The 22,940-nt window shown below is 34.6% G+C and overlaps 1 protein-coding gene across 1 annotated transcript in view; it reads left to right on the top strand.

Moving 5' to 3' along the window:
* RNGTT (RNA guanylyltransferase and 5'-phosphatase) overlaps positions 1-22,940 on the top strand; it is a 337,641-nt gene that overhangs the window by 187,559 nt on the left and 127,142 nt on the right. Inside the window, exon 13 of the mRNA XM_027856106.1 lies at positions 9,607-9,707. Coding sequence (XP_027711907.1) covers positions 9,607-9,707 — 101 coding nt within the window. The remainder of the gene's footprint in view (positions 1-9,606; positions 9,708-22,940) is intronic.

Raw genomic sequence — 22,940 nt, 5'->3', positions numbered from 1 at the left:
CACTGATAAAAGAGACATTTCTTGTCAACACTTGAAAGTGTTCTGGGTTGTATACATTAGAAAAATTATTATGGTTAATTACTAATATATGAACAGAGACAGAAGAAAGTGGAACAGTGTCTTAGAAAATTTTTATACGAAGTCATCCAAGCCCTCTTACTGTGACTTTGGGCTTAAGTTTAGACATTTTTAGTTACACAGTAGTGAATATTTTCTTGCAGTAATTATTGTAATGGAATTTAGTCTAATATTTTACAATATTACTCTCTTCAGATTGGCAGTTCCTTTCAGCTTTTCATTTGTCTCAGGAGATCACCTTGATTCAAATAAAGGAGAAAATTTAAATTAAAAAAATAAAATAAAACCTCAAATAGGCTCCCTGAATGTATGAAGTAATTCTTTTACTTTTTACTTTTAAGTCATGTAGATTTCTGAAATGTTGAAAATGTAATTATGTTTTTATCAAATTATATAAATCATCTTTGTGTGCATATTATCATCATGCACATTATACTGTCATTTACCTTTGAATTTCCTTGTTTTTTGAGTCCTTGGGTTTAAGTTATATAAAAATCATCTCAAAAAACAGCTTGAAATCTTTCTTCTTCTACTTTTAGTCTAAGACTGGGTAACACAAATGTGGGGCATTGGCAAGCTTTAACATATGAATGAAAGTATTCTTGAAAGATCAAATTTAATAAAAGAAATACATTAATTTTAACTTTATTTTCCATCAGTATTCTAATAGTGACTAAAAATATTTACATAGGATTTATCGAGAAATCTTTGTTCACTTAAGACTTTTGTTTTTTGTCAGTCATATTTGAATTCCTTAAACATATTACTGAGCTGTGTTATTCAACACAAGCTTGCAGTAAATATAGTTTCTCTTTGATTCTTTCCATCAGACATAGGCATAGATCAAAAAATGATTTTTTTTAAAACAAATTTTGTATTTGTTAATTATATTTTATAGATCTTAGTTTCCTTCTCTGGTTATGACCAAAATTTGCATCTGACTTGTTTTTAGGATTCTTCAGAAGCCTTTTTTTTGGCATAGGCGTGTGTGTGTGTGTGTGTGTGTGTGTGTGTGTAATAATGTATTTATGTACCCAACAAAATGCTAAGCAATGAGAAAATGCAAATTAGATAATCTGTTTCTCTCAAGGAGCGTATATTTTAATGGAGGAAGAAGACTCATCAAGAAGAGTTAGAAAACCAGGGGCTGGGGAGAAATGTAGTGTCTGGGAAGAGAGGTAGAGATTTGGTTGACTTCAAGGTAAGATGAAAGCTCACCTATCAAAGCCTAGGGTGGTTGATTGTAATCAGCAAAAATATTCATCAGCAGCATTGTTTAATCTTTATTTTGCAGGTGTCAAATCTGATTCATATCAGGTTATTCTTTTTAGAAGAGCTATATTTAGGTATAAATAGCATATGTGCTAGTGTTTACTTTGACTTCATAGCTTTATGCATTTTAATCTATTCTAGGTCATTCATCTAGAAATATTCAGATGTGTTATTGACAAGAGTCAGCCTAGTTGAACAGGTTAATCCTTGAAACAGTCTTCTTTCTGCCCTTCGTCAAGGTTGATAGAGTATAGAAAGGGACTTTTAGATATTATCTATTACATTTCAGTACCAATGTATTTTTAGTACAGTCACTTCTGCTATAATGCCTATTTAGAAAAGACAAATTTGTTCCAACAGGATTGATCTATTAGGGAACAGTTTAAGCATAATACGAATTTTGCATTTGTTGTTGATGCTTGATTTGATCACTGAGGGAAACTGCATCATGGTAGTGGAGCTTGCATTGGGGAGGGTTGACCTCCACAGACAAGTTGGAAGGAGCACCACCAGCATTTGATAAGGCCTGTAGGAAGAGTGAGGAGTGGGAGCCTGGAGAAGCAAACGTGGAAGAAAAGAGAAGAGAAGACAGAGAGATCTCCAGTACTTCCATCCTCAACCAACGTGACTGAGACCCAATGTGTTTGAGCCTCATCACCACCGGCCGCCTGAGTAGGGAAAAACCTTGGAGCATGCTGCCTCCATGCAAATAGACTTGGCACTATGGGGTTGGGGGTAGTGACGGTCCCTTGGACTACCTCATGGAAGAGGCCTCACCATGTATGTCTCCCTTTCCAGGAATGTTAAGATCCCACCTATGCCCCTCACAGGGCAGTAGCTTGTATTGTCAATTACTGGTATCCTGATGAGTTCCTCTTATCAGGGCTGCAGTGGCTTCCCATGGAAGTGAGTTCAGATGCTCACTTTGATCTTCAGACCTTTGTCAAGATAAAGTACTTTATTTTTCTATCTTCTAACATAGTAGGAGCTGTGGGTGGAGGAGGGCTGATCTGTACCTGCACTCATGTATACTCTCCTCCCTTCCCCCTTCCCAGGGCTGAGCAGCAGCCCAAGACTGAGGACATTACCACTATTCTAGTATTTATGTATTTCTTAACAATTTAATATGTATGAAATTGTGCCACTGTTTTTACTAGGTTCCTATCTTTTAAAATTTGTCACCGACAAACTTTTTGAGTGTTATAACTAACCTGTAACCTCATTTTCCCCATAAGCCCTGTGGTTTTGCAGAATTTTGCATAGCACAGTGATTTTTAGGAATGTACATGTCGACTTACAGCAGAACTGACTGTACTTCCAAAGGGAGGAACCCATTCTTTATCACGGTTATCGTTGCAGACTTGGCTTTAAGGAAATCCATTCTAAAAATATAATAACAGCTTACTTGCATTCAGACTTAGTTTTGAGTTAGACTAAAAACAAAAATAAGAAACTTGATTTTGTCTAAGGGAGGAGGTCACAGACAAATTTTTAAATTTGTTTTATAAAAATTAAATGTAAAGGATTAAAAGAGCAATATTACTTTATAATGAAAAGGCTAATATTTTGTTAGTTCATGAAAGGAACAGAAGAGTACATACAGGGTAGTATGATGGGAGCCCAGTAGCACCAGAAGTGACTGGGTTCTGAACACTAACTCTGGCAGTTAGTACTAAGGTGAAAAATTTTGGAATGAAGACACTGATGGATTTCATATCTGCCCTTAACATATTTAAGTTTGAAGAGTCCTATAATCAGACAGTTGGCTAGGAATTGATGAAGACCTGACCTTAAATCTAGCTCCAACCCTCACTGTCTTTTGTGACCATTGACAAGTGATTCAAACTCACTGAGCTTCAATTTTCCTCAGTAAAAGGCAGGTAAGTGACATAGTGAATAGAATTCTAGACTTAGAGTCAGGAAGAACTGAGTTCAAATTCAGCCTCAGACATTTAATAGATGTGTGACCCTGGGCAAATCACTTAACAGCTGCTGCCTCAGTTTCCTCAACTGTAAAGTGAGGATCATGATAAGAACTACCTTACTAGGTTGTTGTGAGTATCAAAAGAAATTATATATGTAAAGTGCTTAGGACAATTTCTGGCCATAGTAGGTGCTTAATAAATGCATGTTCCTTTCCTTTTTCTTGTAAAATGAGGGTAATAATACTTATCAGAGGAAGCTTAGCATAGTGGATAGAAAGTTAGTTTTGTAGTCAATAAAACCTGGGTTCAAATACTACCTCTAATACACACTGGCCCTTGGTTAAGTGATTTAGCCTCCTGGCACTCCAGGCAGGCAGTGTTCCAAGATTATAAGGTGCATTATAGTTGATATTAGAGGGATTTTCCATAGATATGGACCCCACCCCCAAAAGAAACAAACTAACAACAACAGAACACAAAACAACATATTTACACAGTTCATATTGTCTTATGGAAGAAAGTACTTTGTAAATTACATGTAAGGTCCAAAGAAGATTTTTTTTTTTTAATTTCCCCTTTAACCTAAGGAGAGTTGTTAAAGTTAGTTAATTATTCTGAAGAAGAGGTCATGATTCTCAAGGAATACTCTGTTAGGTTAGATGTAGGATGATTGTTCTATATTGTGTGTCGTTTTCTTGATTTGTATTAAATGAGTTCTTAGGGTGGGAGTATGCAAAAATATTCATTAAATACCCAAATCATATCAGCTTTCATTTTAATGATACTCTTGAGCAGAGATGTCAAATTTATGCCTGGCTGCTTCAGGTACAAAATTCCAGAGTGTGCCTCAAACCTGATTAAAATGTAATTGGGGAATGTTTTAACAGAATAAACAAAATAAAGTAAAGCAGATAATGCTAATTTGTGGTTTTCTAAATCAGTACGCTGCTGGCTGAGACCATTTCTATTTGAATTTGACACCACTGCTCTAGAGTTTATAATATCCTTTTATTTTTGATAGGGAAGCTCCTCACACCTCCAAGAAATAATCTAATAGAAAATAGCATATAAGTAAGTGTTAAACTTTGTCGAATAGAAGAGAAAGGATATCAACACTGGAAACTGTGTGACCCACATTGACACTTTGTGCATGTTGAGCCCATAAAAATGCCAGAACAGCATGATTTCATATTACCCTAAAACCATGAACATAAGTATTCTATGCACTTTTAAACAACTGTACTCCACAACAGATGTATATAATTAATTTCGTGTAGGTGACCTTATTACACTTTTTTGGTAAGTGAAAATCAAGGCCATATGCATTTCTGTTATTTTTGATAAAATTGCACTTTTTCATAGTGATGGTGAAGCATCGTTTTACTTTTACTTTTTTATTATTTATCACAAATGTAAACTTACTCTTTACAAATAAAGTGGAAGATACATTTCCATTCTTGCTTAGAGGCTTGCTTTATCTTAATTGTTAAATGACTTTTAATGATAATATTGATGTAAATTCATTCTTTAGGTTTAAGTTAATTGTTAAGAAATAAGGATTGTAGCTATAAATGCATGACAAAGTGCTGAGATTTTCTCATAGGATTATAGATTTGGAGCTTGAAGGGATCTTAGAAGATCATCTACTCCAACCCTTTTGTTTTATAGATGAGAAAACAGACTTAGTTTCAGGGACTAATTCAAGGTTACACAGGTGTAATAAAGTTGCTGACCTGTATTTGAACTAATTAGGTTTTCTAACTCCAAGTCCACTGTGCCATGTCCAAATATTAATTTAAAAAAAGAAACAAAATAAGCCCTTTAGAGGCAAACATGTTTAATTTGCCTTCTGTCTCCTCATAAATGAAGATATTCCATCATGTCCATGTCTAGGTAGCAATATATTTAGCATAGGTTAAAAAATGCAAAGTTAATTCAGTATTATAATTATTTTAATGTTTCTGCATGAAAATCTTTGTTACTGACCAACTTGTATTTCATTTTTTGCAGTATCTTTCATTTTTTTAAGTGAAGTACCTTATATATTTGTGTTTTGGGCAGAAAAAAAAATTGCAGTTTTAATAGAGAGGCAGTAGAAATAGTCCTGAAAGAAGAATCAGAAGACTTAGATTCAAATGCTGGGTCTGTCACTGAATCTGTCACTGTGAACAGATCACAATCTCTCAGCCTCTACTTCATCATCTATAAATGGAGATTATAATACACTGACTAGCTCAGTGTAAATAAAGCCTTTTACATTACAAAGTGTTATATAAATGTGAACTCATGGTGTATAAAGACCATCTGATCTAATGGAAAAAGTACTGAGCCTGGATAGAAGCAGGAAACTTCCATGAATCTTGGATTTCATTCATGATGCTTTGAATGAATGACATAAAATCTTTTCACCTTTCCTCATCTATAAAATAGAAATATGAGTACTACCTACTTTACAGGACTATTGTAAAAAAGTGCTTTATCAACATTAAAACACCAAAAATATAACTGAGTTAGTGAAATTGTTTAATGCTTGGCACACAGCTTCTTGCCATAGAATACACACTGAATGTGTGAATGTGTCATGATTAAATGAATAAATGTATGAATGAATATATGATGGAATTAAATGGTAGATTAAAATTTTTTTGTTTTAGCAGGGTGAAGTATTTTAATTAATGTGTCTTATTGAAATTTAATTTGCCTTTATTAATTTGAACAATGATGCTTATTTGGTGGTTCTTTGCATGGTAATAATGATGGTCCTAATTTTTAAAGTTAGGGCTATATCTTATAGAAAAATTTTCTCACATTTTCTGAGTTTTCAAGAGGAATTATGGTGATATTGTGAAATGACTTCATAATAAGGATTTAAAAATTGTTTTTATTAAACATTTGTAATATAATGAAATGCCAGAGGAAATAACAGTATAATGTATTCAGGTGATTATTGTAAAATATGTGAAAACGTCTATCCTGCTTCACTGTTTAACAAGTGGTAAGGATAATGCCAGGAATGGAAATGTGCAGATTTATTCCTGAGATTCAATTGAAGAGTATAAAAATCAACAATAACAAATAATATTGTAACTGCTTTTGATAAACATTTTCTTGTGTTCTGCTTATCTACTTGTTCCTCCTTTCCTCACTGATTTTTTTTAAATGATGTCCTGGGAATGACTTATATAGTGATATTATGTTGGCAGGTAATAACACCAGAATCAAAATTTATTCCTTGATAGACTTTCATAGGTATCATCAATAGCAACCCCTTTTAGACCAGAACCTCTGATAGGAAAAGGAAAGATATGTGAACAAAGAACTTTCAACAAGCAGGTTTTAGTTAAACACAGTTCACATTTTTTAAAAAAAATCTGTTCTTAACAAGCCTGTAGGAGTTCAGATCTGCTAATAATCAGATATTCAAATGGGAAAATTAAATGTGTAAGCATTCATGCCTCTACATATACCTGGACATTGTTTACTGCTCAACATTGGGAATATTTGGAAAATTAAGAGGACACATAAGGAATATAAGGACATACAAGACATAAAAGGAAATATGGTATCTATTTAGAAATTGTTATTCACTCTAATCTGTATTTGAAGCAAAAATATCAAAAGAAATAGAGCATAGTTAATATGTGTAGTTTGTGGAGTTATACCTGTATGTTATATATTAGAATATTAATAGTTCATTCATTTTGTTTTAACTGCCCTCAATAGAAAATGTATTCTTTAAAAGATGTTGTAGTAATATTTATCTAATTTTCTGTTCGTAAGATTAAAAATTTAAATTTTAAGCAGAACATTACCAAGGCAAACATGTATTAAATTATTCTTTCAGCTTTGTAACATAATAAAAGTGACAACATCCCAAATCTATATTTTTTAAATATTATAATCATCAAGAAAAATAAACGTATTCTTCCAAAAATAATTTGAATATAACAGCTCAGGAAATTATTCTAATTTTTGAACCCATGAAAAAAATATACTTTTATTTTGGTTTTGGAAAATAAAGTCAACATATCTAAATGATTTACTTATTTTTTAAACATTTGGTGATTCTGTGCTTAGTATTGAGAGAGAGGTTGGATTTGTACACGTGTCTAACTTTGCAAAATTATAGGGTCTGTCCTATATAAAGTATTTCAGGCATTATGAGGAAAAAGCATGAACAAATATAAGAAGGTTGGATGAGCAAGATACCACATACACATACACCCATATAAGAAATATAACTTGTAACTTGTTTGTACCTAGTTGTTTGCATACTGTTTCCCTTGTTAGATTGTGAACTTCTCAAGGTTAGATATTGTCTTTTGTCTTATTTAGCAAAGTAGGAACACTTAATAAATACTTATTGACAGGGTTCACACTGGCATCCCTGCTATTCCTCTCATAAAATAGTTCATCCTCAGGCATTTTCACCAGCTATCTCCCATGTCTGAAATGCTCTTTTCATTTTGGCCTTCTGGCTACACCTTTCCTGATCCCCCTTAATTCTAGTTCCCCATCCCCTCAGTTGATTATTTCCAATCCTGTATATAGTTTGTTTTTACATAGTTTTTTTTGCATGTGGTCTCCCCTCATTAGATTGTAAGCTCTTTGAGAACAGGGATTGTCTTTTATACTTCTTTGTATCTCCAGTGCTTAACACAGTGCCTGGCACATTCGAAGTGCTAAATAAATTTATTATTAATAAATTATTGACCAACAGACACATCTGTATGATATATGTATGTGAGTAGATATATGTATATACAAATTGTGTATATATCTATGTCTTAGATCTAACAAGTGAGATGACTTTGGGGATACATACACACAGACACACACACACACTGGACCATAATTCAGCCCCTAGGAAATATTGGGAAATTAACTGATGCTGAAATCCTTCACACTAATGGATTTCTTCCATTAAGTCAGACATGCTAAGGATTCTAGTCCTAACTCATTGCAGGACTGTCCACATTTCTAACTCCCAAGTGGAAAGAGAGCTGGAGGTAAAGTCAAAGAATCCAGTTTTGCTCCTTAATGTGTTTTTATGTATGTATGTATGTATGTGTGTGTGTGTGTGTGTGTGTGTGAGAGAGAGAGAGAGAGAGAGCTTGAGTAAGTCATTTACGTTGGCTGTTTTCTCATCTGTATTTATAAGTTGAATTAGATGGCCACTAAAATCCCTTCTAGCTCTAAATTCATGATCCTGTGATACTAAAGTCTTTAAGTATAAAGCCTATGGCATTGTCTTCTCATACTGTAAGACTTGGCCATTATGAAATGAAGCTTTCTTAAATTTCTGCATTCCACTTTTGTATCATATGTTATTCTGCAGTCTTTGCTGCATACTATGCTATAATTTCCATGAGCTACTCAGATTCCCATTCTTAAGGAGGGTGACCTTGTCCATAGATTTCATATTCAAGTATTCAGCAATACAGAGGACATTGAGAAGACAAGCCTTATGGAGGTGGAGAATTCATGGTTGGAGGAAAAAAGAGGGAAAAGGTGAGACCAGACTGTATAGAGGGCCTGGAATGCCATATTCAGAAGATTGTGCTTTATCCTATAGGCAGTAGTTTTTCCTTATACATTTTTGGTCATGAAAATTATATTACCAGAGTATTATTTTAGAAAAAAAGAAAAGTCTGGCAAGAGGGTTAATTTGAGTAATTCAGGCAGTTGATGATGAGGATAGAACCTAGGATAATGACATTGTGAATAGTCAGGGACAGCTGTGAGGGATAGATGAAAGAGAAGCAGCAGCTCTTGGTGTCTGGATGAATTCATTGGACAAGGCAAAGGGAAATTTAGAAGATTGTTTCAAAGTTTTAAGTCTAGTTGAATAGTGGTGCCATTGACAGAAATAGAAGCAGATTAAGGGAGTCATTTTGGAGTCAGAGATATCCATCAGTAGCAGAGAGGTGAGTAAAGAACTCTACCTGCAGATTATGTGACAGATTTTTCCGCTTCCTTTCTTTCATTCCTGCATTTTGCAATTTGAGCTTCTTTTGATCACAGTGTGAATGATTATATAAGAAAAAGCATTTTCATTCTTAACCTGAGCTCTACCAAGTGGTAATGCCAAAGATTTGGAACTGAATTTGGGATAAAGAATTATTAGAAGTAGTTTTGGGTACAGAGTATGACCTGAATTCTTTGTTGGTTGAGTAATATGATAAACAGTATTGAGGGAAGAAATATTTTTATTGAACAGTATTTTTCTAGGTATTTGAAAATAGTTGATGGGTACCTTTGAGTTGATTTTTTTGTCACCTCAAAATATTTAATCCAATCATAACCATTCATTTTTAAAAATTTGCTTTAGAAATACAAACCTGGTCGGTGTGATGATATTTTGAAATGGAAACCTCCCAGTCTGAATTCTGTAGATTTTCGCCTAAAAATAACAAGAATGGGAGGAGAAGGGTAAGTACATTCTCTTTTCTATTTTCATAGTAAATAAAATATGTCTTTAATTAGCCTATGTCAATCTACCAGTCATAGTCTCTTCCACATCCTTTTATTTTGTCTTATTACAGGTATCTTTATTAAGGAAAAAATAATACACATAGTATACATTAAAAAAAAATTATACCAGATATTGCCCCATTTCAAGTTTTATGTGAGGCATATTGGAGAAAAAAACAGATCTTTTAATGAAATCAGTAAGGTATTTGAAGTCTATTTAATTTTTATTGGCAAATCCTCATCTCCCCCCACTCACTGATACTTGTTTTTTCCTAAAAGTGAGCCTGATTTATCAAAATCATCCCAAGGATAAATATTTTATGACCTATTTCTGCCTAGGAAATCTTTGCTTTTATAATAATTGTGTTATGATTTATTGACTGGTGCTTTAAAATAATTGTTCTGTAGATATATAATCTTTTTTTGCCTTTTCAAATGTTTATTCAGAAATTAAGGATTTAATAACTGAAGTAAAACTTGTTAAATTGAATCACAAGTGACTTTTGTCTTATACCACACTTAAAGTTTTTAAACATTCTGTGTATAATTTAGTTAATTGACTTGCAAGGAACCTTAAAGTCATGCTCTTTATAGATAATATTCTCTACTATTTGTTTCTTTGCCCTAATTTGTCGTGGATTAAAAAAGAGACTACCCATTTCTCTTAGAGTATGAGACCCAGCCCTCCACCTTTCTTACCCTTGCAATTTTTCACTGAATTGTACCTGGTATAATGCTATTCATTTCTCCACTTTCTCATTCTGATCACCTTATCCTTCCTTATATGTTATCACTGAATTTTGATATTTTAAATCTATCCAAATCAATTATTTGCATTAAAAATGAAACCAGTGCCCTAACTACTTAATCTCTTACAGCTATGAACATAGAATAGCACCAGAATTTTAAATATTTGATGTCCAGTTTTAAGAAATGGAATACGGAAGTTACACACATGTAGGGTTACATAATTTATAGTGGCAATATAGATGGCAGTTTCTGAAAATTGTGTATTTAATATGAATTTTGTCTTGGTAACAGAGAAAACAAATGAGATGTTTCAACATTACTTATTCATTTAACATGAGCAGTCTGTTTTTTCAGGTAAAACGTTATACAGGTAAAGAATGTTATATATGATATAGTGGCTTTCATTAAATGAGTAGATTTTTGCTGTAAATATGAACCTAGTGCCTAACAGCAATTTAAAATATGTTGGAGATACATATCTATAACAGTCTAAAAGAAAAACAGCTGTGCTTTATAGTCACATAAAAACCATATCCTGTAACCCAATTAACTAGGAATAGCTATATTAAAACCCAGAGAATTTGTTGATTTGTTTACTTAATTACATTTCCAAAGGCTTCTACTGAGCAAAGAACAGAATAGGGTTCCAGGAAAGGTATAATATAAAAACTATTCTTTGAAAATGTAGGTAGGAATTTTTCAAAAGTATGTTGGTTTGGCCTTTCAGTAGATAGTTTTGAGTTTCACTGAACTGCTGTGATAAAATGGTTATGAATCAGATTCCTGTTAGATTGAAATCTAATACAGGTGGAAAATCATTTATATTGAATTGAATGCTTAGCATGCTACTGGCAATTCAAAAGCTGACATTTGGACTTTCTTTTTCTTTCCTTTAAAGATGTAATTCCTGAAAAATTAAACATTGACAGTAGAGTGATAATTTAGCTTAGCATGCAGTACCTATGTTTTTTGCAATTTATATGATTTTGAATTTATAGAAAAGTTTCAGTCTCAGAGAGTAAAGCTTAAACTTTTAAAACATAAAATCAGTTTGTGTTTTCTATTCTATTTCTGATAGTCATATCAATCATTAGAAACTAAGATCATGTAAGTTTCATGTCCTCAGGAAATTATAGACTGTTGATTACAATAGGACAATATAAACAATACAATTAATTAATTTTAAATAGACCACCAATCAAACAACTGCTTAACAAAAGCTTTCTAAATTTATACTATGAATAATACTATCCTTACCATCCATACTGTCCTTATCTCTGCCACCTAGCTTCCGTGGCTTCTTTCAAGTCCCAGCTAAAACACTCCCTTCTGTAAGAAGTCATTCCCAGCCCTCCTTAATCTTAGTGCCTTCCCTCTAATATTATCTCCAGTGTATTTTGTACATATCTTGTTTGCTCATAGTGATTTTTGTGTTGTCTCCTTCAGTTAGATTGAATTCCTTGAGAGCAGGGACTGTTTTTGCCTTTATTTTTGTATCCTTTTTTTTTTTTTTGATACATCAGGTAGACAGACAAATAAATATGAAATATATGCAAAATTATTAAGAGGTAGTAGAAAGCGCAAATTTTTGATAGGAAGGCATGGTAGTGATCAGGAAACACCTTGGGTAGGAAGTAGCATCAGAATGATCCTTCAAGGGAGCTAGGGTTTCCAAGATGTGGAGGTTAGAAGAAGAACGTTCTAGAAATGAGGAATAGCCTATGCAAAAGAATGGAGGCAAGAAATGGTAAATCATGCATGGGGAACAAAAAATAAGCTAGATAGTCTGGAATATAGAATGCATATGAGGGCAGGGGCAGGGCTGGGGAATAATGTAAAATCAATCTAGAAAGATAGGTTGGAGTTATATTGTGAAGTGTTTTAAATGCCAGACAGAGGAGTTTGTATTTTATACTAAGGATAAATATGTCTTCATTGGAGCTTCTTGAGCAGCATCTGGCAATTTCATAGCTATATTTTAAAAATAACAGTTATGGGGTTTTTTGGAGTACAGATTGGGAATAAAAAGACCAATTCAGAAGTTATTGCAATAGTCCTGAATTATTGTAGTTCACTTCTACTTGGGTGTTAGCTCCATGAGTGAAGAAGAGAATTGGAATATTCAGGTAGAATTGACATGACATCATGTCATTGGATGTGGAATTGCATATAGGAGAGGTAGAGAAGGAGAATAAAGAGTCATGGTTGTAATGGTAGTGGCCTCGGCAGAAATAGGGAATTTCAGAATAGTGTTGGGTTTATTGGGAAGATTGATGAATTCAGTTTTGGATGTTAAGTTTGAGATGCCTGTTTCATATCCAGGAGGAGATTTAAAGTTGAACTTAAAAGTACGATTGTTTTGAAAATGAACACACATACATATATATGTATAAATGTACACAAAACCATTTCTCTTTTATTTTTCACCTTCTCAAATACTTCTTGTCCTGCAGTTCCTTGTTTGAATCATATAATAGGATTTAGAGTTTTTCACATTCGTCTGGTCCAACCACTCCTTGTACCCATGAGGAAACTGAGGTCCAGAATGGTTAAATGGCTTGCCCAAGCCAGTATTTGGAGTCAAATTTTCTAACTTTAAATCTAGTGTTCTTTTCCACTGTACTGTGTTGTTCCACTTGAGGAAATCTTTATTGATTGTATCAGCATACGTTGTTTCCATAGCATTTGGTATGCCTATAACTAACAAAAGCATTTGATCACATGTTTTCTTGTTATTACCCTGTTGTGTATGTGTTTCTGTGTGGTGCTTCCTCAACTAGCTTGTAAGCTCTAAAAGTGGGGTGAAGGGGATTATGTCTTAGACAAATTTTTGACATGCACAATTTCTGTATATTTTTATATAAAGATTTGAGTGAAGTAAGACATTGGTCTATGTTAATTCCCAAATAATTGTAATAAATATTTGCATAAATGTGTTCTGCCTATGAAAAAGTTTTTGAGAGCTATAAAATTATAATCTGGAATAACATCCAACTATGGCATTTTATTGTATTCTTACAAATAGTTGTTATGAAATAGGTTGAATTGAATAGAATCTACTATGTAGTACTCCTTTAATTCTACTATTGATTTAAGTGAACAAGAAAATGATATATAAATTATTTGAAGAAAGTCATATTACTTTGCTAACTATAGCATCATCATTTCTTACTCTGGCTTTTCTCTAATTTGCAATGATTATTTTTGTCCATACTCTCCATTTGGAAATCAATACTTTTTTTCTTTTGAAAAAAAAAAAAAAGAGAGATAAAAGACCCATATAACAAATATCACAGTAAAATTTTCAGAATCATTCAGCTTTAAGCCAGAACTGTTTTTTTTTCCCCCTCCTGTCATGGGATCTCCTTATCTTTGCTTAAGACTCATAGTGACATTACTCTTTTATACACATGATAAAAAAAATTCAATGTAAGTGTGTTTTTTATTCTTATTGTTATAATAGTTCTGACATTATAAATGTGTGATTATCTGCTATTCCTTTCATAAACAGGAAGAAAGGCAAAGCTGTAATTGAGCTCTTTGTTGTTGTTGTTGTTGTTGTAATTGTTTTGCCCAGCTTTCAAGTGGCAGTTACCTTTCAAAGCCTTTTAATTTTTCACCTTCCATGTCAGGCAGTATACTACTGAATATGCCTCCTACCTCACAAAATCACCCACTCTCAGAAATGTACATTAAGATCCAGAAGTGAATAGAAAAAAAGTGCTAGGAATGATGTATTGTACCTGTATGGGTATGTGTGTTGCGTGTGTGTGCATGTGTGTATTGCTAGATTCAAAGTACTTACTTTTACTTGTTAATTCACTACAGAAAAAGGCCAAGTTCATTTCTTTTTCTTACTTACAGACCAGAAATATAATTCTCATATGTGCATTCATTTCTGACAGAATTGTATTACAACAAAATTATTTATATGTCCTCTGAAGTTTAATGCAGTATGTTTTTTTGCCTAAATATTATATGCTTGTACATTTCTCTCAAGTGCCAGTTATTTGTTGTGGAACTTGTAACCAAACTGACAGCCCTGTAGATAGATTAAATAATAAAGAAAAGCAGTATAAATTAGATTCAATTTAAATAACTCACTTTGAAAGGTCATAGTTTCCACAAGATGTCACTGTCTCTCAAGAAATTCCTGGTACTATTTAAATTTTTTTTGTTTATAATTTTAATATGCTGTAGATGTTCTCATCTGACCTTTGCAGGGACTGGTAAGCTTGTGTGAAGAAAAATAAAGTTAAAAACCATGGTATTAACAGACCATACCAAGTGATCCTGTATCTATTCATAGGGATTTTTGTTTTTGTATAACCTTGGCAAAGTATGTGCTATTCTTGTGGCTGGTATAAAAGGTAATGGATAATTTAGATGCTTATTTGTTGTAATATTTTCACTGATATAGTCTAACCCTTAGTATTAGAAAGTTATTATACTAAATGATGCTTGCCTTCCTTTCTGTGTTTGAGTGCAGAAATAAATACCTAATTTCCTTCCAACCCCTAACATTACCATATTTCTGGTTGCTACTACTGTGGTTAGTTAAAATTTTTATAGGGACTCCCAGTAAGCCACAACAGCAAATTTTTGGTAAGCTTTCTGACAGTTTTCTTTCCTTTTACCAATGAATCAACACAAATTTATTGAGGACCTAATATGATGATAACAAGAGCTGACATTTATGTAGTGTTTCAAGCTTTCCAAAGGGCTTTGAATCATATTATCTCATTTGATCCTTTCGTCAGCTTTGTGAGGTAGATATTGTAGGTATTATCTCCATTTTAAAAATAATGAAATTGAGTCTTAGAAATATTAAGTGATTTAAGAGGTTATTAAGGTTACCCAGATAGTAACCATGATAGTAAATCCTCTTGTAGAGAGAGGATTCCAATCTAGGTCTTTCCTGAATCCATGTCCTGGACTATTTCCTATTATACTGTGATGTTAACCTTTTATTTGCAAGACATTTTGAGATACTTCAGAGGAGAGACGAAGTAGAAGTTGTAGGTCCTAATTTCAAGAAGGAACTTAAAATGTTGCTGGGTTTTTTTTTTAATAGAGTTTTATCTGCTTATACCAGACTATAAACTTTTAGATGAGAAACTTAGAGAAAGTTTTTGAACAGATTTAAAATGGTACCTTGACAATTACAGATCAATTAAGAGCATGCACAGTGTTAAAATAGAAGGATGTGGTTGTGGGAATTCTGGGATTATTTAGAATCATAGAATTTGCAAAATTTTTTTGCCTTGTCAGTAAATGATTGTAAATATGTAAAATGTCAGTAAAATGATTTGAGACTAGGTATCCCTAGCTAACATAGGCTGAGAAGTATAGCAGCCACTTGTGATTCTAATTTCAAAACTGATCAGTGTGGAACCTGCTCTGTTTTTCTCATCTAGGCCACTTTATCCCTCTTTAGGTTATCTGGTGGCTATCTGGAAGCTCACCATATTGGTGTCAGACAATATGGATACTGTCTGACAATATGTATCCTTTTATCCCTGTTACAGCTCAGATTTGCCAAACTCAAATGATGTATCAACCTGAGGCTCACCAGCAGAAGTGACTATAGATGTACACCATCATGTGCAGGTCAGGAAAGTTTTGAACAGAAGTTTATTGAATACCAACTTTGAAATCCCATGCTGAGTATAGCAGGAGAGATATACATAAAATAGATTAAGGGACCTCCTTGTTCAACTTGTGAGGATTGTGATTGTGAGCTTGAAGCTTAACATTAAAAAGAGCTAAGATCATAGCAACTGGTTCCATCACTTCTTGAAAACGGGGAGAAAAAATGGAAGTAAGGGGCAGGTAGGTGGTGCAATGGATAGAGCTCTGGCCGTGGAGTCAGGAGGACCTGAGTTCAAATCCGGCCTCAGACACTTGACACTTACTAGCTGTGTGACCCTGGGTAAGTCACTCAACCCCAATTGCCTCACCCCCAAAAAAAATGGAAGCGGTGTCATATGATTTTATATTCTTGGGCTTAAAAATCATTGCAGATGGCAATTACATCTGTGAAATTAAAAGGCGCTTGCTCCTTGGAACAAAAGGTATGGTGAATCTGGACAGCATATTGAAAAGCAGAGGCATAACCTTACTGACAGAGATCTGTATAGTCAAAGCTTTGATTTTTCCAATACTAATGTATGGCTGAGAGTTGAGCTAAAAGGAAAGTGGTGTGCTGCAGCATCAATGCTTTTGAATTGTGGTGCTGGAAATGACATTTGAGAATACCTTGGACAGCAAGAAGATCAAATCAATACTTAAAGAAAATCCATACTACTCACTGGAAGGACCCATTCTGAAGCTGAAACTGAAATACTTTGGCCACATGATAAGAAGACTGGACTCATTGGAAAAGAGCTTGATATTGGGAAAGATTGAAAGTAAAAAGGGAAGGTGATGACAGGATGAGATAGATAGATAGTGTTATAGATGCGATTAACATGAGCTTGGACAGACTTTGGGATAGTGAAGGATAGAAAGGCCTTTTTGTGGTCATTCTATGGTCCATGGAGTCACAAAAAGTTGGACACCATTGAATGAATGAACAACATCATCTTCCTATGAAGGATATGGACACACTCTTTGACACATCCTTGAAGTTTGGTTTCACTGATGGGGTGGCCTCTGGTATGAATTGGTGAAATGTGGACTGTTTTGAAAGAAACTACCACTTTGGCCTATAAAAACCCTTTTGGTTTATTTCCCCCTTTATTTGGAGAGATTTGGAGAGATTCTGAGAGCACAGCAGGCATGTATGTGGGAGATAATCTAGGAGTACTTTACTGGTAGTCTTGGTAAAAAACAGAAAGAAAACACATAGATCCTACAAGTATTTGCCCATGTGGTACAAGAGTAGAATTCCAGGGAAATGTTTCTGGAAAATGTTGAGTTCCTGGCCTCTGTTGTCAGGGTAAGGGCATAGTCTCTTAAATGTAAGATTGTTAAAAGGAGAACCACATAGCTAAGTGGTTAGAATCCCGAAGTGTTGATTATCTAGCAGCCCCTTACCTCCCTAGGGGACAAAGTGCATAAATGTTAGAATGGGAGAGTGGTTGTGGGAGTTATGGATTTATTGAGAAATATAGAATTGCAGATGTTTTGCCTAATCAGTAATTTGTTGATACCTACATTCAAATCACCATACTGTGTATATTGGGGGAAAGATATGAGGGAATTCCTAACGTTAAAGTATTTTACTTGAAGCAGACCTTGGTGAAAATTGTGTTGTGTTCAAAAGGCTGCCCTTTTTCGATCTCTCTCCCTATACTCTATTTCAAGACTGACAAATGGCTTAAGGAAACTGTTGTGATACTGGCACCAATTCCATTTTTCCCCTATTGAGTCACTGTGCTATAACTTGATCAACTGGTTATTTAATATTTTAAAGAGCTATAAAAATAAGCACATTATGCTAGAATATAGCATTGTAGCTGGAAATTGGATTTCTTGGGCAGTAGCAGCCTAGAGATTTGCCTTGCCAGTATAATTGGCTTTTGGAGATGGATTTCTGTAGGCAGAGGAAGTTTTCAGTGCCTAGTTGTGGTTTCTGGGAGATGTAGTCCTGAACAGATAACTTTTTTTTTTCCTGCTTGGGGAGAAATTTAGATAATCAAGGACCATGAACCAGGTGCATCTGAAGGAGTAGGATAGAGTTCTTCTGTGTGGGGAGTTTTTGGATTGAGTGCTTTGGTGGCAGAAGGGATAGGGCGGAGTGACTGTTTGTGGCAAATGCAATGGTGGTGGAGATATTGTATATGTTTTGAATGAGTGAGGAGATAGAAAGGCAACTGGAATGGCAAACTAGGGAAGAGCAGGGAATAAGCATTTATTGCATACCCACTATGTGCCAAGTACTCTGCTAAATGCTTACATAAATATTCCTTCATTTGATCCTCACAATAACCTTGGGAGATAGGTGCTATTATTATTATTCCCATTTTACATTTGAGAAAACTGGGACAAACAAAAGTTATTGACTAACCCAAGATCAAATAGCTATTAAGCATCAAAGGTTGGATTTGAACTCAGGTCTTCCTGATTCCAGATCCAGCCTTCTATCCAGTGTTCAACCAGCTGCCTCCTCAAATTAGAGACTTGGGGAGCTGAAGGTTGAGGTATAGGAGCCTGTGGGACATCCGTGAGCCCCAAGAGCTACAGCCTATGAGGTTACTTCCAGAACACTTAATGTTGTAGCTGATTATACTTTCAGAGGCCAGAAAGGGATAAAGATTGCTGATTTTCAGCCTGGAAGAATAGGAACTAGACTATGAAATATCCCCATTGCTTCTTCACCCCCCTCACCTGGATCCTCTCCCCTGCCTCTAGGCAGGGCAGAAACTGATTCCTTATTCTGTTGCTTAAATTTACTTTTTAAATTTCTCTTTAAGTAGTTTGGATTTCTTTTGTCAGCTAGAGAAATCTTATTGATCTAATTGTTGATCTGTATGTTCATTCAATTTGTGAATATGGGGAATCACAGCAGACAGGAACAGTGTTTGGCTATTAGTATAAAGATACAGAAAGGACTAAGGTTTGAGCCCTTATTCAGCATAAGTGCTTGAGGGTTGTGCAAATTGAGAGGTAGACTTACTGTTTTAATGATTATTTTTTGATCAGCTTCCCAAAAGGCAGAGGTAAACTGGGTACTAGGGTTTTTTTCCTTTCTTTGTCCTATGTAAAAAACAAGTCAGAATGGTTTTCCCCCCCTCTCTGGGGCAAGGATTGACACATGGCCTCCTTCATTCCCTTCTCTTTCTTCCGACATGTAGATAAAGTTTTCAAAAGGAATTAGGGGAGAGGATAGGAACAAGTATTTATTAAGTACCTACTATGTGGCAGGCACTGTGCTAAGCACTTTAAAAATATTATTTCATTTAATTTTCACAGCTACCCTGGTAGGTAGGTGCTATTATATTCCCCATATTACATTTGAGGTAACCGAGGAAGCCCGATGGTAAATAACTTGCCTAGGGTCACACAGCTATTAAAGGCTATATTTGAACTCAAGTCTTCCTGACTTCAGGCCCAAGACTTTATCTACTGCAACACCTAGCTGCCTCAAGGTGATTATTAGGGAATAGGATTTGCTTGGTGATAATGACTGTATCTTTATACCTTCTCTTTGTGACTTTATGGCTAGGCCTGGCCAGCAATAGCCACATTCCAAAAGGTGGGTATCAGAGGAGGGAGTGAGTACTTTTGGTGCTTCACTTTTTACCTCAAGAGGCGGGGGCCATCTCTGGTCATCCTGATCTATATCTTGTCATTGAACCCAGATGGCTCAAGAAGAGAAAGTGAGGCTGGTGACCTTGCACAGTCCTCCCTCACTTAAATCCAGTTCACGTGCAAGTCAAGGCATCGTCTTCTTGATGTCATGGTCCTCCTCAAGAAAGAAGGACCAACAACAACAACAACAACAACAACAATTATTAGAGAGGCACCAAATGCTACAATGATAAACCCAAGCTTGAGAGTCGGGGAATCTGGTCTTCTATTAAGAGAAAGGGAGTTTCCCGAGCTGCTTGTAGCAAGACCATCTTGCACTTTTCTTCTTCCATAATTGAACTAAGCAAGGGCCCCAGACTTTGTACTCTATTTCACTGAGCTATTTGGACAACATGGGAAGAGTGGGTTGCCCCTCTAGCGGTCCTTTCTGTTTCTCTTCCAGGGGAAGTCCAAATAGTAGGTGATGCTATTTGTTTGGAGAGAGCACAGTGAATAGAGTGCCGGACCTGTAGTCAGGAAGACTTGAGTTCAAGTTTGTCCTAAGACACTAGCTGTGTGACCTCGGCAAATCACTTAACCCCATTTGCCTTAGCTTCTTTATCTGTAAAATGACCTAGAGAAGGAAATGGCAAACTGCTTTAGTATCTTTGTCAAGAAACCCCCAAATGGGGTTGTGAAGAAACAGATGTAACTGAAACGACTGCAGAATAACAAAAAATATGTTTGGAACACTGTGGAAACTGGAAAAGTTTGAAAGAGAATTTCATTGATTGTTATTGGCCATTGTAAGTCTTTATTTTCTGAAGTATTATGTGTTCTTGAGCATCATTTGTATTGTCAATACATAAAACTAATGTGATCTTGGGCTACATTAAGAGAACCATATTGTCCAGGAGTACACAGATGACAATTCTCCTGTACCCTGGTCAGACCATAAGTGAAACATTGTATTCAGTTTTGGAAGATATGTTGAAAAAAGGATTATACAGACACACACACACACACACACACACACATATGCAGGCATGTGTGTGTGTGTGTGTGTGTGTGTGTGTATAATCTAATGAATATTTATATGAGAGTAAATAGGGTGATGAAAGGCCTGGAGATTATGACCTCCGTGATTGGGCTTAAGGAACTGAAGAACTGAAGGAACTGAACTTCTCTGCCAAGGAGAAGACTTGGTGGGGAGAAGTAGAAATGTGTATGCAGAAGCTGTCTTTAGAAATTTAAAGACTGTGATGTGAAAGGAAGATGAGATTTGTTCTTGTTTTCTGAGGGCAGATCTAAGAGTAGTGAGTGGATATTTTAAAGAAGCAGGTTCAGCTTGATGCAAAGAAAAAATTCCTAACCAGCACAGCCATCTGAAAGTGGAATGGGCCTCCTTGATAGAGTGGATTTCTTTTCATTGAAGGTCTTTCAACAAAGACTTACTTCCAAATGGTTATAATGTAGCAGGGATTCTTGTTGTGTGTAAGTTGAACTATTTATCTTTTAAGGACTCTTCCGACTCTGAGATCTTGATTTTCACCAAAAACAAAACCAGGATACATGAGGGCAATACAGTTAAATGTAATTGTAATAATAATAATAAAACCGACAGTTACATAACCCTGTAAAATTTGCCATGCATGTATTATCTCATTTAAATCTCACAAAGAACCCTATGAGTTAGATTCTTCAGCATTATCCCTTATTTATAGATAAGGAAACTTAAGCTCAAAGAAATTGTGATTTGAAATTGTGATGGCCAAAAAGTTAGGTCTTCTGATTCCTAGTCCATCATTCTATATACTGCATTTTGCTTCCTTTCCATTAGGGTTCACATATACTCCTTTGAGAAGCAAATAAAGGAGTTGATGGAGGTATCTAAAAACAGCAAGAAGCATTATTTCTTGGACTATCTTGTATTTCTCATGATGAACATTTACAGAAACACTCCCATGGAAGTAATTCCAGATTATGCAGCAACATCTGTTGCAGAAGATTAGGACGCAGTCAAATAATTTGAAGACCTCCATAAAACCCTCCACATCAAATCCACTTGATGACTTCATTGCCAATATGGGTATAGAAGAGAACAATGAAAAATATGTTGGGAAATATGGTTCAGTGATTTAAAAAAAAAAAAGAGGTCAAAGATTTTTTTCGAAACTTTATTCTTATGTTTTATGAACATTTTTTTCAAGAAGAGAATTTGGAGGTTCCAGACATTGCAAACTCCAAGTAGTAAATACACACACACATTTATATGTATGTATGTATGTATGTATAAAATGAAATTAATCATATTTCTAAAGACAGGTCACTTTTACTCAGATATATTGCAAACATCAAGCTCTGTGTGTGTGTGTATGTGTGTAAAAATTGTTCACATTCCAAAAGATAAGTATTGGTTATCAGTGTGAGAGTCATATTTGAATCACCTGTTTGTGTATTGCCAAAATACTCACTTTTTAGAACAAAGATAAAAATTAAAACAGTTACAAGAAAGAATAAAAATGAGAGGTAGTAGTGCCCAGTTGGGGCAACTCCAACTTGACCATTTAAATCAATGTTTAACATTAAAAATTTTGGAATATATAACAGACATATACTCAGATTATTACTGTTTACTAAGAACTTTATTCTGATTGGCACAATGTTAAATCTAGATATCAGTTTGAAAAAATATTGTCATCTTTACCATGTCAGCTCAGGTTGAGTTGAACATTTAATACTGTGCCATTGTTTAATTCTTCTATTTTTTTTGAGGGGAGAGGCTGTTTAGGGTTAATTGTTAACTATATAAACACCTATCTATATGTTGGTAGTTTAATTCCCAAATATTTAATACAATTTGTCACTATTTTAAAAACTTTTTTTTATCATTTCCCCCGATGTTTATTATTGGCACAAAAATGACAATGAATGTTTTTTGGTTTATCATTATTACAAGATTTTATTGAAGTTTAGTTTTTCAATTAATGTTTTTGTTAACTCTCTTGGTTTTACTTTGAAATTTTTATGACAGCCTTTAAGATCATTAGAATGAACAGGTTGGAGAATCATTGACCTAGTTTCCTATACAATATTCATTTTTCTGCTTAATTTTGTTGCATTTAGAGACTGATATTATAGTCTATTCTCTGCCTTCCTTACTCTCTGACTATGGTAATGTTACTTGATCTCTCTGGGCCACTTATT

This window comes from Vombatus ursinus, unplaced genomic scaffold (assembly GCF_900497805.2).
Source record: "Vombatus ursinus unplaced genomic scaffold, bare-nosed wombat genome assembly UNPS02000582.1, whole genome shotgun sequence".
Lineage (NCBI taxonomy): Eukaryota > Metazoa > Chordata > Mammalia > Diprotodontia > Vombatidae > Vombatus > Vombatus ursinus.
The sequence above is the reverse complement of the archived record's forward strand: the minus strand, read 5'-3'. Positions and strand labels throughout refer to the sequence as shown.